The sequence below is a fragment of the Centropristis striata genome, chromosome 14 (assembly GCF_030273125.1).
Source record: "Centropristis striata isolate RG_2023a ecotype Rhode Island chromosome 14, C.striata_1.0, whole genome shotgun sequence".
Lineage (NCBI taxonomy): Eukaryota > Metazoa > Chordata > Actinopteri > Perciformes > Serranidae > Centropristis > Centropristis striata.
In genome coordinates, this window is record NC_081530.1 from 25,003,015 (window position 1) to 25,016,973 (window position 13,959).

The 13,959-nt window shown below is 38.3% G+C and overlaps 1 protein-coding gene across 1 annotated transcript in view; it reads left to right on the forward strand.

Moving 5' to 3' along the window:
• csmd3b (CUB and Sushi multiple domains 3b) overlaps positions 1 to 13,959 on the forward strand; it is a 380,920-nt gene that overhangs the window by 319,128 nt on the left and 47,833 nt on the right. Inside the window, exons 42-47 of the mRNA XM_059350826.1 lie at positions 1,264 to 1,333; positions 1,884 to 2,000; positions 2,276 to 2,485; positions 3,384 to 3,572; positions 5,061 to 5,238; positions 10,701 to 10,846. Of these exons, the coding sequence (XP_059206809.1) occupies positions 1,264 to 1,333; positions 1,884 to 2,000; positions 2,276 to 2,485; positions 3,384 to 3,572; positions 5,061 to 5,238; positions 10,701 to 10,846 (910 nt within the window). The remainder of the gene's footprint in view (positions 1 to 1,263; positions 1,334 to 1,883; positions 2,001 to 2,275; positions 2,486 to 3,383; positions 3,573 to 5,060; positions 5,239 to 10,700; positions 10,847 to 13,959) is intronic.

Here is a 13,959-nt window from a genome sequence, read left to right on the forward strand (position 1 = left end):
TAAAGGCTGCTCAGATTTTCTGATGTGCTGCCATTCACTCTTTTTATCCCCTGGCTGCACAAACTAAGAACTATTTAAACTGTGAATCAGAAGGAAACCCCGCTCTCGGGTGGTTTTCCCAGCTCTTACTAAACATACAACTCTGCTGTGGTTCGCACAACTCTTGAATAATGTATGTCTCTGGTGTGGTCTGCCCAATTTCTGTGGAGTACTGTAGACAGCTCTAATGGAGGTTTGCCTTCCTCACGCTTAATATACAGGTCTGCATAACTACAGCTCGACAGTATTAATACAGAATATTGCTGAGCAACACATTCAAACCAAATTATTTATTATCTGCTGCAACTCCCCAACTGTTCAACATGCAATGTGTAATATTCAGCAGTGAGTGGCTTCTCATTCAAAGCAATGACAGAAGACGGATCGATGCCGTCATTTCAGTTACTTTCTCCCATGTTTATTTTTCAGGAGGTTTTACCGGAAGCTGAATTATCCAAAGAGTTCCTCTCCTCTCCAAATGGACCCACTGATTCAGTCGGTCAAAACACTGCATAAAGCAGTTTCACCTTAAAAATCAGTTTTTCTCCAAGCAGTTTGGCACAGAGCTGGCACTGACTTGCTACTAACCTTTGCCCAGCTTGTTTCTTTGATAACTTCATATTCACACATTCAGGAGGTTTTCACCAGGAGCCAAATTATCTCCCAAAGTCTCCCCATCTCCAAAGTAAACAGACCTGGTGATTTAAACCAGTAAAAACACAGAATAAAGCAGTTTTAGAAGAAAATATATTTTTGTCCAATGCTGATCAGCAAGCCGGCTGATGGCCTGAAACTGAAAGGGCCACTAACGTTTGTTCCACTTGTTTCTTTCTTTAGATCCAGATGTCCGATGACTTAAATCCTTTCCTCCTAAATTCCAGTTAAAATATCAAGATCAGGATCTACAAATTGGATCATAATGATAACTTTAAGCTTTAAACTAGATAAAAAGTCAACTTGTGACAGCTTCTGGCAGACGACCACAATGCTAACTCATGCGCAAAGCAGATAAGACACCATTGACAGGCGCCACACACAGCGTTATCTTGATTAAAAATACAGATTTGTGGCACTGAACATTTTTTGGAAACATTTGGGATAATCTAAGTACACAACTCAACAAAATATATAACAGGTCTGGTGGTTTTTGGATATTTTTATGCGGAAAAGTTACATTTTGTACTTTTAAATGATGACAGATTGCATTTGCTTTGACATTTCTAGGGCAATGCCCATATCACCTGCATGCCTGGACCTGTTCGGAGATGGAACTACCCTGTACCACTATGTCTTGGTAGGTGCACACACACACTCACTCACTCACATGTGCATGCAGTCCAGCCTGGATTTATTAAGATTGGTGCAAAACTTCGGTGCTGCAGAAATGATGCAAGCCGTCTCCACTGCCTAGCCTCACTCTCTGGAAAATAAGCTGTTTGATCAATATGCTGTTCTGTGATGAGCTGATTATTTAGTATTCTGTGCAGGATATGATTAAGCTTTTAAACTGATGCAAAGCTAAGTCAGAGTCTGCCATAAACATGCAGAGTGTGCCAAAGCATCAGCATGCACTGAGGCAAACTAGAGGAAACAAGCCCTGGACACACATCGACTTGCACAATGGTAATTTATTCAAAAAAGGGTATTTATTTAAGACTCAGAATATTAATGTGTTATTCAAAATGATGCAAAATGTCAGGTTGAAGATACTCAAGTGTCCAGTCAGCAGCAGAATCTTTAAAAAAAAGAGAAGTGCTCTAAGTCTGTTAGAATGCTTTTGATGTGTTGCTTTTAACACTGAAACACTGTTTACCTTTTTTCTGTGCGTGTGTGTGTGTCTCCAGCCCAGTGCGGTGGCTCTATGACAGATGTAAGTGGAGTGATTCTAAGTCCTGGTTTCCCCGGCAACTACCCAAGTGGATTAGACTGCACATGGACAGTCAACTTACCTGTCGGCTTCGGTAAGAAACACTGTCAACTTTGAACTTGTATGAGAAACTGTGTGTGTGTGTGTGTGTGTGTGTGTGTGTGAGAGAGAGAGAGAGAGAGAGAGAGAGAGAGAGAGAGAGTTTGGGAGGGAATGGTTCTCTTTCTGTTTCTATTTAATTACTTCCTCACTACTCAGTCAATGTTGGTGGTCTTTAATAACATCGTTAATGAGTGGCTAGAAGAATGAAGCCTTCTAAAAATACAGTCAAGCTTTCCTAATTGCTTTAAATGTCAAACCCTTTCTCAGGTATCCATCTCCAGTTTCTGAACTTCTCCACTGAAGCGATCCACGATTACTTGGAGATCCGCAGTGGAACGCTGGAGCTGGGCTCCGTCATTGACCGGTTCAGCGGTCCGGTCATCCCAAAGCCTCTGTTCAGCACCACCCACCAAACCAGCTTCTTCTTCCACAGTGACTATTCACAAAACAAACCAGGGTTCCACATCACATATCAAGGTAAATGTTGTCTCGACAAGCTCCCCTCCAACTTCTTGTGTGCACTGATTATTTGTTAAGCAAAGAAAATGAAAGCAGACTGTGTCTTTCTCTTGCTAAAAAACAGGGTCTGTTGCCAATGTGGAAACTTGGTTATTACATTTATACTGTTGACTGTCTGACTGTTCATTTCTCACGAGCAGCTGACAAGTACTTTTTCAAAAGATAAATAATATTGTTGGAATTCTAAAGCAGTTACTTAAAAATTACAGCATGCATACAAGTTCTCATTTTTGGCTTAATTTCAGTGATGAGATGACTTTTCTATTTATTCTGTCTGACACTAAAAAGGTGTCTTATATTTATTATGACAACTTTTGTAGATAGCCTAAATGTGTTATGGCTAATTCCATTAATGTGCAAATTGCACACTGATGAATAATACCTTTTGTCTCATGACAAGGGCACAGCCAAAGTGTTTTAAACCGGGAAAAATAATGTGAACACTGGCAGTTTTATTATTTCAAATGTTATTATTTCAGCTACTCTTTGTCTTTCTCAGTCACTCTTTTAACTCCAGCTGTCAAAAAATCACAGGGACTAAAACGTTTAAATGGCAGACTGTCACTTTTAATTTGTGAATGTTTTGGCAACTTTAAAAGAACAGCTACGAACTTTTTTGGTGCATGATAACCGTGTCAAAAAGTTATTAATCTTATTTTGCATTTGGAAGTCTGCATGCTGCTTTCATATTTACGATTTGTAGGTTTTCATCTCATGAAACAAGCCAGAGGAGTTAGTCTTTTCTTGTACAGACTACTGGTTACTAGGTGTTAGAATGGATGTATTTATTGTCTCTTTCTATGAATAACTTGATTGTAGTTTCTCTAAATTCTACTATGTTGGTTATTGTCTCAAGCCTACCAGCTCCAGAGTTGTCCGGACCCTCGGCCATTTCGAAACGGCATCGTGATTGGCACAGATTTCAGCGTAGGGATGACGGTGTCATTTGAATGTCTGCCCGGATATTCTCTGATCGGAGAGGCTTCACTCACATGTTTACATGGAATCAGCAGGAACTGGAATCACCCACTCCCACGATGTGAAGGTAATACTGGAGATGGTACCTACTGCAATGTCAGAATGACTGTGTTTCATATGTTTACTGCTGGACGGGAAATCGGCCCATGCTGTGTTGTGAAGGGAATAGAAACAGTGTTATATCACTCTCTTAGAAAAATGTTTTATAGTAAAAGGGTTTGCAGCATGGGACCGTCACGAACCCAGAAAATTAAAATATTAAACTATTCGTTCAGTCCAGAAGAGGAGTTTTTGAGAGACTATTCATCACTCTGGCTGTCCTAAAAGCTCCCTCACTTGTAAACGCTTTTTAATAGCACTTCAACACTGGCATCATCACTGTTGTGAATATTAGCAATGGTGTTTAATGTTGTTGCTGTCCTGACTTTATCAGAGTATGATTGCATTATTAAACAGAGTTATCATAGTCAGAGCTGTAACTATTTAACAGATAGTTTGGTTTTATTTATACCTGCCAGCACTGTTTTCTAAAATAAGCACAGTCCTCCATATTTCTACTACAGTATAACCAGTTAATATTGTATCATATGCTGAGAGCAAGAATATAAAGCAATTACAAGGATATGCAACTTGTAAGTCCATACAAAAATGAAATATGTTTCTGCGTTGAGTGGGAGAACCTAAATTACACTATAGCACAGAAGATATCTGGAGGATGTAAGAGAGGCATGTTGGTGAAATGATGTGATTAAAATATATCATCCCAACTTTATGACTGGAACTAGGAACTGCACAGTAATTCTCTCTCTCTTTTTTTTTTTTTTTTTAATTTTTAATTTTAATATATTTCTCTCAAGAAGCAAACAGACACCATAATGTTACATAAGTTGATCAAGGCTGGTCCATAAAAAAGAGAGCAAAAGAAATAAAAAAAATAGAAGAAATGAGTCACTGCGCTTACATAATGGGAGACACAGTATGGTATGAAATGATAATTATTCTATGTCCCCAGTTCAGACATTTGTCCACAGATATTATCAATTTAAGTCCATTTATATTTAACTTTCAGAGATTTAGTTTCTTCTATTTCTGCAGGATACATTTGGCTTTTTATCACTATAGTTTCCAGTAAATGTCACAACGTCAGAGATCAAATATTTCCACATGGAAGTAGGAGGGTCGTCCCAGACCCACTTCAGAATGATCACTTCCCTTGCCAGCATTATAAGCCAATTTTTATTTTTAAGGCGAGTCTTTAGAGCACTAAAACTCACTCAACAACCCCTTAAGTTTGAAAACTACATGTTATAGCTCTCTGCGGTTGTAGAATCACACCACCGACGAGCAACACCTCCACTCCTGAGGAATACCTGTGCTGCACAACTGAAATAAAACTGTAATGACAATTTATTAAAGGTATTAAGGTGTTATATTACAGAACTGATAGAGACGTGTCCTCTCTCAGTCATCCAGGCAATTACTAAAGCTTCACAATGGTAATGCTAATTTGCAGGTAATTTATTAAGGCTAATTCTGTTAATATTCTATCTCACAGCTCTCTGTGGTGGCAACATCACATCATTAAATGGGACCATTTACTCTCCTGGCCACCCTGAGGAATACCCCAACTTCCAGGACTGTGTGTGGAGTGTGAGAGTTCCTCCTGGACACGGGATTTACATCAATTTTACTGTACTGAGCACTGAGCCCATATATGACTACATTACCGTCTGGTAAGTGTCATTTACTTATTTAATTCACTTGTTTTACCACATCTTTACTCCACCGCTTTACTGACACTGACTGTCCACCAATGTTGCCCACATTTCTCTGCTTCATTAAGATTCATTTCACCAAGAATCATTCTTATTTTCTTTAAATCAGTAGCAGTATTGGAAGTACACTTACTCAAGTAAGCTGAAACTTATCAAAGTGTTAGAAAATGATCAAACAAATCACTGTTTGGCTCTATTATTGGGAAAAATTGTTTTCTACAAAACTATTGCACATAAAAATACAACCTCTCTTAAGAACAATTTGTTTGTGCTTTGTTTGTAATAGGATGGGTGGGATGAAGGTGGGTGGGGTGGAGGGTTGGGGATGGGCGGAGGGTGTTTGTTTCTATGTTTTGTTATATTTTTATTATCATTATTTTCTCCTTTCTTTTTTATGTAAAGTGCTTTGTGTTGCATCTCGCCTGTATGAAAAGTGCTATACAAATAAAGTCTTATTGATTGATCAAGTACTGCACAAATTTAAGGTACTTTTACTTTACTTGAGTAATTTTATTTTATGCTACTTCTTACTTATACTGCACAACCAACCTGATCTCACAAAGTTATGCAAAATGACCACAACTTCTTAACACCGAATTCCCTGCTGGTGGCACTGAATTGTGAAAATTAGGTGAAGTCGTGGTCATTTCACATAATTTTGTGAAACAGCGGAACGTTCTAATAAAATAAAATAGCACGTCGTCATATACATACACCTACAGTTCATGGTTGTAAAAAAAAGGCTCCTGTTTCTGTGAATTTCAGCTATAAAGCCACTGACCTAGGTTTAGGGCAATAAACTTCCTGGTAAGGCATTATAAAAGACAGTTTAAACAGTAAATTAATGTCTGTAAATACCGAAAGTGAAGTAGTTACGAGGGTGACGTGAGCCACGGAACTTCCGTAAAAAATGTAAGTTACGTTAAAACTTGTTTACTTTTGTTTTCACATGGGACACAAACCCTGGGTGAAAGTCCGCCGTTTGTTATTTTTACTTTAAAGCTTTAGTTATTTTGCTGATTTGGAAATACAAGCTGTAGCATCCCTGGCTGAATGACGGTCCACTCTCTCAACTGATGTTTCACAATATTTATTAATTGAACCGTAGCTCTACCTTGTAAAATCACCATAAGAGCTATGAAAGAAAATAGCCAGCATTAGCATTAGCACATAAGCACTTTAACATTAATAATAATAATAATAATAACAAAAATAACCAATAAATAACTAATAAACCTACAGAGGAAAAATAAAGTAAAACAAACCTTGTGCCCCTGTCAGCCAGGCACTAAAGACCCTTTTTGATATTTTATATTAATTTTTGGATTACTAAGCATTCTTTATTATCTACTGTTCGTTCTTTAATTTCACCGTTCCATTTACTTCATGTCACTAACTTTCAAAATAAAAGCACCAGTTTCGCGCTGGATGACACCATTTCAGAATAAAAGCATCAAAACATTGTAAGACACCTAGAAAATATATACAAACATGAATAACAGGCTATATAATAGCAATAAAATGCACCACAAGAAACTTTGCTAAAGGGTCATTTACACAAGCTATAATAAACGAATATGTATTATGGATCAGGATTCCTGTCAGTATATTAAATGTGCAATGTGTAATTTTTCTCTCAATCAAAACAATAACAACATAGTGATGCAATCATAGGATTTCTTCAGCATTCATCGTTCATGGATTAAGATTGAAGCCACACAGTTTTTTGAGTTCTTGAGAACTTGTGAAGATTTGACTTGACTTTTACTTGTAATGGAGTGTTTTTGTTATCATGTAGTAATGCTACTTTGAAACTGTTTTAATACTCACCACTGCTAAATAGCCTTTTAATTTGTACCATATATTAAATAGAACTTCTGCTACACACACACACACACACACACACACACACACACACCATCTCTCTCACACAGGATGTCACGCTCTTTAACATCTTTTCAGAGCTGGCCACTAATTGGCCAAATTCCTGCAAGGGTTACTATGACTACCGACATCTCTCCTTGAATATAAAGCTGCTCTGACATAATTTCCTTCTTGTCATGTTTTATCCGTCTCTCTTTACCCGTAAGTCTCTCTCTCCACATTCCCTCCGCTCCTCACACTATCTCCGAGTCTCAGTCGGTCCTATATGTATTATACAATACATCTTTCTCTCCCCACCTGCCCAGCCTTGACTCCTCGCTTCATTATTCTTCTTAAGGAGAGCAGCCATTGGCAACAGCAGACATTTTGTCAATGCAAAATGTTTAAACAGTGCTTAGATACCACGTTACATAGTTATCTGCAGGTACAAGGTGGCAGCAGAACCATAAATAGGCTGTGCAATCTATTTCTACGGTTGTCATGCTGCTGCCCCTTCTCTATAGCTAAAGCCTGTTTCCTATAAATAGACAGCAGGGCGCAGCATCAACAGTTTAGGAACGTCACCTGGCATACAGACATGGAGAGGCAGGGCTCGGCAGGAAAAACACAACAACCGCAGTGTGAGACACGGTTTGCTGCTGATACATTCCCATGTATTTTTAGACCAACACAGAAGGACCAAATGTCTGTCTTGTACTTTTGTAAGCCTGTCATGATGTAAGCTCTGTCAACCTTCCAGATTTCCAGCCTTGGCTTGTTCCACAGCCCTCAGGAAACTCTTTCAAATGATTATAAGGAAAAACTCTGGTATCTATTAAGAAAGTCTGGCTACACAATGTACCTTTTCCTGACACGTACTTGGGTGACCCGCGAGTGTAAAACACCGACTATATCAAAGAATTACTTTAATGCTCTTCTGCCTCCAGAGAAAGATAGGTACACCAATAAATTGAACATTGTAGGCTGAAAGCGGTGCCCTTATTCTCTACCTGAATGAATTATCCCATCAAATGACCTTAGGTAAGTTACAATGACATCTATCACATTTTGCCCCAGTCTCCAGTAAAGTTTAGCTTACTTATGAGAAAACTTTGCTTTAGAAAAATTTAGTTTAAACAGCATTTGAACAGTATGCTGTGGAAACATTATTATACCAGTTTGTCATATTTAATGTGAAAATAATCTCAGTCTCTATTCATTAATTTTGATTAATCTTATCTTAAAGCAACTAAAAGGAACTTCCATTTTATGTTGAATGCGTGCAGTGCATCTGTTTGTAGCTGTGTGACAGTATAAACTGTTATGTGACAAAGAAAACTTTGTTTTAGCCACTGATGTAAATTTATATGTCGATATTAAACCACAGAATCGGACCCAGGAACAGGCATTTGGAATAACTACGTATGTAAAAATGTTCTCGCTCATGGTCTCGTTTGTTTATGTAGGTCATATAAAGGCATCAGTATAAGACTGTTTCATAACTCCTTATTGTTGCGTTCACCCTCATTGTATTAATTCTGTAGCTGTTAAATTCCAGAAAATATTGTTAAAAATTCACAAGATGCTGTAAATGACTTAGTTTCAAAAAGCCAACTAATTCTAATGCAAACTAATAATAAGCAAGACATAAAAGAGAGACAAAAAATGAATCTTCAATTTGAGAAGCTAGAATCAGAGAATGTTTGACATTTATTATTTATCAGCTGCTAGATCATGTAAAACACAATCGTATCAACCAAATGTGAGAGCTTGTGTGGTATCTAAAAATAGTCGACATTTGAGGAACTGCTTTTATTTAGCTGCTGATCTTTTTAGGTGCTGCAAATACGATCCAGTGCAACAGCTTGTTTTCTTCAACCCCATGCCTGAGGTTTCTTTAGTGTATAGATGTAACTTACAACGGCAGTATATACAGCACTGTGCAAAAGTTTTAGGCAGCTGTGAAATAAGAATGCTTACAAAAATAGAAATGTTAACAAAATGCAAAGTGAGTGAAGAGAAGACAAATCTAAATAATCAACATTTGGTGTGACCGCCCTTTGCCTTCAAACCAGCATAAATTCTTCTAGGCATTTTTTCACACCTGCCTAAGACTTTTGCACAGTGCTGTATATATGCAGCGTGCCTTTCCCACAACCCAACCCTGTTGAGCCATGTGCTGTCCACCCACAGTCGATTCTGTGAATTCCATGAATCGGTCGCACGGCATGTTCCTGACCCTGCTGTCAGTTGGAAAAGTGGACAAACTGCTGAACTCACACAAAGCGAGGACAGCAACTGCACACAAACACATGGAAAAAGAGAAAAAAAACTCACAATCTCAGTCACACAGCCACAAAGTTGGCTCCCTGTAGAGAGCACAGTGTCAGTGGTAAAGGTGTGATTTTCACAGCGGTCTCCTCAGTCCAGAGCGAGCCAACCTGACAGTCAGTTAGTCTGCTAATTGGTCTCATACTGGGAGGCTTACTACCGGATCCCATTGTCAGGGTTACCATATATGTCAGATTTTTCCTCACGCTACCTCATACACTAAAGTCTTCTCTGTACTCAATGTGTTGCCATGAGTGCTCATAAATGTTAGTGTGTGTTTGCATCGTAATGAATGAAACTGACTCTGAATCACTCAATGTGAGTCCCAGCAGCGGATGATTCCTTACATAACCTGACAGGTATAATTGGCCTCATTCAAAAACACTTAACAGCAGGAAATAATCATTCCATTTAACTTCATGATGATACTTTTTAATCACTGATAATGAGCCAGCTATTGGTTAGTTCCAGTCTGACAGCTGGTGGGTCGGTCATTAAAGGTGAAATATGCGCACAACATTGCAGTGAGAGCCTGACCTGCCAGTTGACAGATATCTGCCTGTCTGCCTTCTCGGGTAATTGTGCAACTTTTCATGAATGCCAGGCTGATATTAGCGGCAAAAACCGAAGCCAAGTCTACAACAGGACTCACATTTGTTATTCTTATGATCTGACGACAGTTCAATCAATATTTATGAACTTGAGCATCCCAAAGCAGGAACAAGAGAGCCAGGGCTTTGAACTGTGTTGTTATCGAGAGACACAAAGGAGCTGCTCTTCTGTAAGTGAAGTGGAATCTGAGTTTGTGAAGGTTTTATGTCTAAATGAGCTTTGTGACATTGTAGTTTGGATTGTTTTGAGAGGGAAGATGAGCCCATACCCATGCACAATCACTCTGGGCGCCAGCACTTTATCACACAGTGTCCGACTCCATTCGCAGTCAATGGAGCAGCTCCAGGTTTTTCCTCATGAATATCGTCAAGTCTCTTCTATCTTTGTTTCTAGCCTCGGAGAAACCATTTCCTGATCACAAATAGCCATTAAACTGTCAGAAATCGCTGCAATAACTTATACAAATGATGTTTTAGGTTGACTTTTCTCTCCCATTGTTCCATAAAGAGAGATCAAGTCCATTGGTTTATGGGTCTTTAGTCTCTAAGTACCCCCTTTGTAACACAAGCTTTCTGTATGCGTGTGTGTGTGTTTCTCTCTTTGTTTCTTTGTAGGGATGGTCCAGACCAATCATCTCCTCAGATTGGCCAGTTTAGTGGGAACACAGCTTTGGAGTCTGTCTACTCGACTTCCAACATCATCCTCATCAAATTCCACTCTGACTTCTCCGGAGCCGGCTTCTTTGTCCTCAGCTATCATGGTGAGACACTAACAACATTATCAATTTCGTCTGAGAGCCAGCGATGGAAACATTTGATTGAGTTTGTCCAGTTAAAAAAACCCTTCTCATTACCTCTCCCTTCAGTTTGCTGTGTTGACCTGAGGTATAGCGGTAAAACTATAATGCTATCATTAGTTGTAGCCAAAGTGATGGCATCGATCTGTTTGTTGTTGTGTCAGACTCTTTTCAACTTCATCCTCATTACGTTCCACTCAGATCGGATTCCTTTGACTCACTCTGACTCATAAAGTTTGGTTTTCTAGCGGAACTTTTTACTCTCTGACTGAAGTCGGCATCTGTGTTACAGCCTACAACAGAAACAATTTATTAGTCGCAGTCCTGCTATTGCAGAAATGTCCTCTTTAGAGTTATTGACCACTTCACATTTGGTCAGCATTTCAGAAATTTTATCAATCTGCTTTCATCTTTGAGCGCTACATTAATGCCACTACTCCTGCTATATGTATATCCAGTTACTGTCGGTCATGCAGATGAGTCATGCACTATGTAAAGGAGCATTTTCCTATAAAAAAACAAAACAACAACAACAACACGTGTCTGTAGCTGCAGAGACCCTGACCTCTACCTGTATTTTATTAGGAGGAAAATATCTCAAAATTATCTTTCGATACACATCTCATGATCCACAACAATTCGATGATTTAAGATGTATTATGCAATTCACAAGCAAAAAATTCTCACTTACTTTACTGCATGAGTTAGATAGCTAATTTGCTAATTCGACTGATTTTACTGGTACGTTATTGGAAGAAGGAATGAATGCAAACGTATTGGTCAATGCACAAATGCAGATTCAATGCTTCACATGCAGAACTGCAGATTTACAGAAGACATTTGATCAGAAATTTCTAAATATTGATATTTTTGGAAGGAAAAGTAGCTTTACAGTTATTTTGGTGAAGGTCTAAGTGACCAAAGCTTAGACATGGAACTACTGATCAATCATTTATCAATAGATGTACAATAAGCGAGTGAGCAGATGTTTTGATCTTTTTTCATTTGCTACTTTTTCACCTTCTTGTCTTGTGGTAGTGTGCAGTAGCTCTGCTGTTGTTGGAAGGATAGGAGAAATGCACAGCGTTGTTTTAAGAAGACGTTCATTATTCTTTCAACTTAACCTGTGTGTGAACATGTTTCTTGTCTGGTCAGCATTGTTTACCTCCAGTTCCAATTTAGTTTCGAATTATACTTTAATAGCTTTAACTTTCAACCCAGAAGACAAACACAACACAATCCAAAGAAAAACAAACTGTAATACAAACAGTGTACTGATTACTTTCAAATTATTTAATTGGTACTGTTACCACACAACTAATTCTTCATTCAAAAGGAAAAAGTAAGCATGTGATTTGTTCACCAAAAGCAATCACACTTTCATGAAAAGCTGCTCTCAGTGATTGAGAGGTCTTTCTTTATATGTCGCACAGAGTTTTTTATACTTGTATGCCGTAGTACACACATACACACGGTCATTTTTCCTCTACAGCGCTGCGGGGATTGCATTTAGAGCTGCTCTTTCTCCATGTCAAAACTGTCTATGCCATTCAGTTTTTCATTTTATTTCAATCTTTTTGCTGTGGTCCTTCAGTGCACTTAGATTTCCTTTTGTCTCACAATCCAAGTTTAAGATGAAAACCTTCCCCAATCGTCTTTTTCTTGTTTCGGCTGTCTGCCCGCAAACATCAATCTTTGAGCACTTTGGCCTCTGTCCATTTTGTCTTTATCTATCTACTGTCATGTGAAAACATTTAAATCCTTGTTTTTCGCTTGTGTGTGTGAAGATTCCTTTTGTGCCGACTGCATAAACTCATTTGCGGTCAGGAAACTTATTTCAAATAATGGCTAAAGAGTGTAAATACACAAGGAAAAATCTAAGATGAAAACAATCAGGTCACCACACCCTAAAGCAAACCCTGTTTTATTGTCTATTTTACTCTAACTAGGACCATAATTTACAAAATAAGCATGATGCTGTATTTAAGAAGACATAAAACTAAAGATTGAGGCCATAAACTCACCATGATAATGTTTACTGAGTAATTAACTAGTGAGAAATAGAATAATTTTCCTATTGTCTTTCATACAATTAGTTATTTTTGAAACCAGTGGTGTTGCCTCCTGCTGGCCTTTAGACAGATTGCAGGTTTAACTGATTACACCTGCAATCTGGAGCATCACATGACTGCAGCATCATTGTGATGTGGTCATACACAGCGCGTAATTCAATAAATAAAAAGTCTACATGAAATAACCACATGGTAAATCCTATATGTCGTATTTGTAACGTCGTCCCAATGGCTTAATTATTGCCATAAAGAGGTTTGGCCACTGGTTTTTCAACATCACAATAGAAACAATATAAAATGATAGATATGTTTAAATCATCATATCCTCCAAGTCTGTGCACTGTCTAGTGTTTAGAGTTATGTAGAGATGTCATAAAGGCAATTCCATAACGTTTTACTTCAACTAAAAGATAACAGAGAAAATAGTTGCAGATGAACCTAAAGGCATAATGCATCATCATCAAACTAAAAGTACAAATAAAACCTTTTTTATTCTGGCGATGCAGTGTTTTCCCCACACAGTAAAGAAATGCTGCATGTAATTTTCATCCTTGTCAGGAAGTTCCTGAAAAGGAGCTTTTTTGAATGGAGGTTTAATTTGACAGAATGGCTTCTAATGAGTGTAACTTTCTTCACTCTTTTTGCCCTTCACAACACATTCAGTCATATATGTGTTTGTCTCCCGCCCTCGTAAAGTGTTACTCGCTTCTTCTCAAAAGTTTTTGTTCTGTGCTCTTTAGTGAAAACATGTCAAGTTTTTTTTTTCAAGCAGGCTTTCCTTTTTCAGACAGACGTCATGCTGATAATGAATTTGTGTTGTCAGGTTTTAACTGTCAGCTGTCACACTCGCACAGGAACAGTACCATCTGATGGATTCAAGTTTATTTTCAATTTGTGCTTTATTGGAGGATGTACAGCCCAGAGTGACAGGGGATGACGGATAAGAGGGAGAGGGACGACATGTATGGCAGTGGTCGTTAGCATCACTTCTGTTTTATTAGGCAA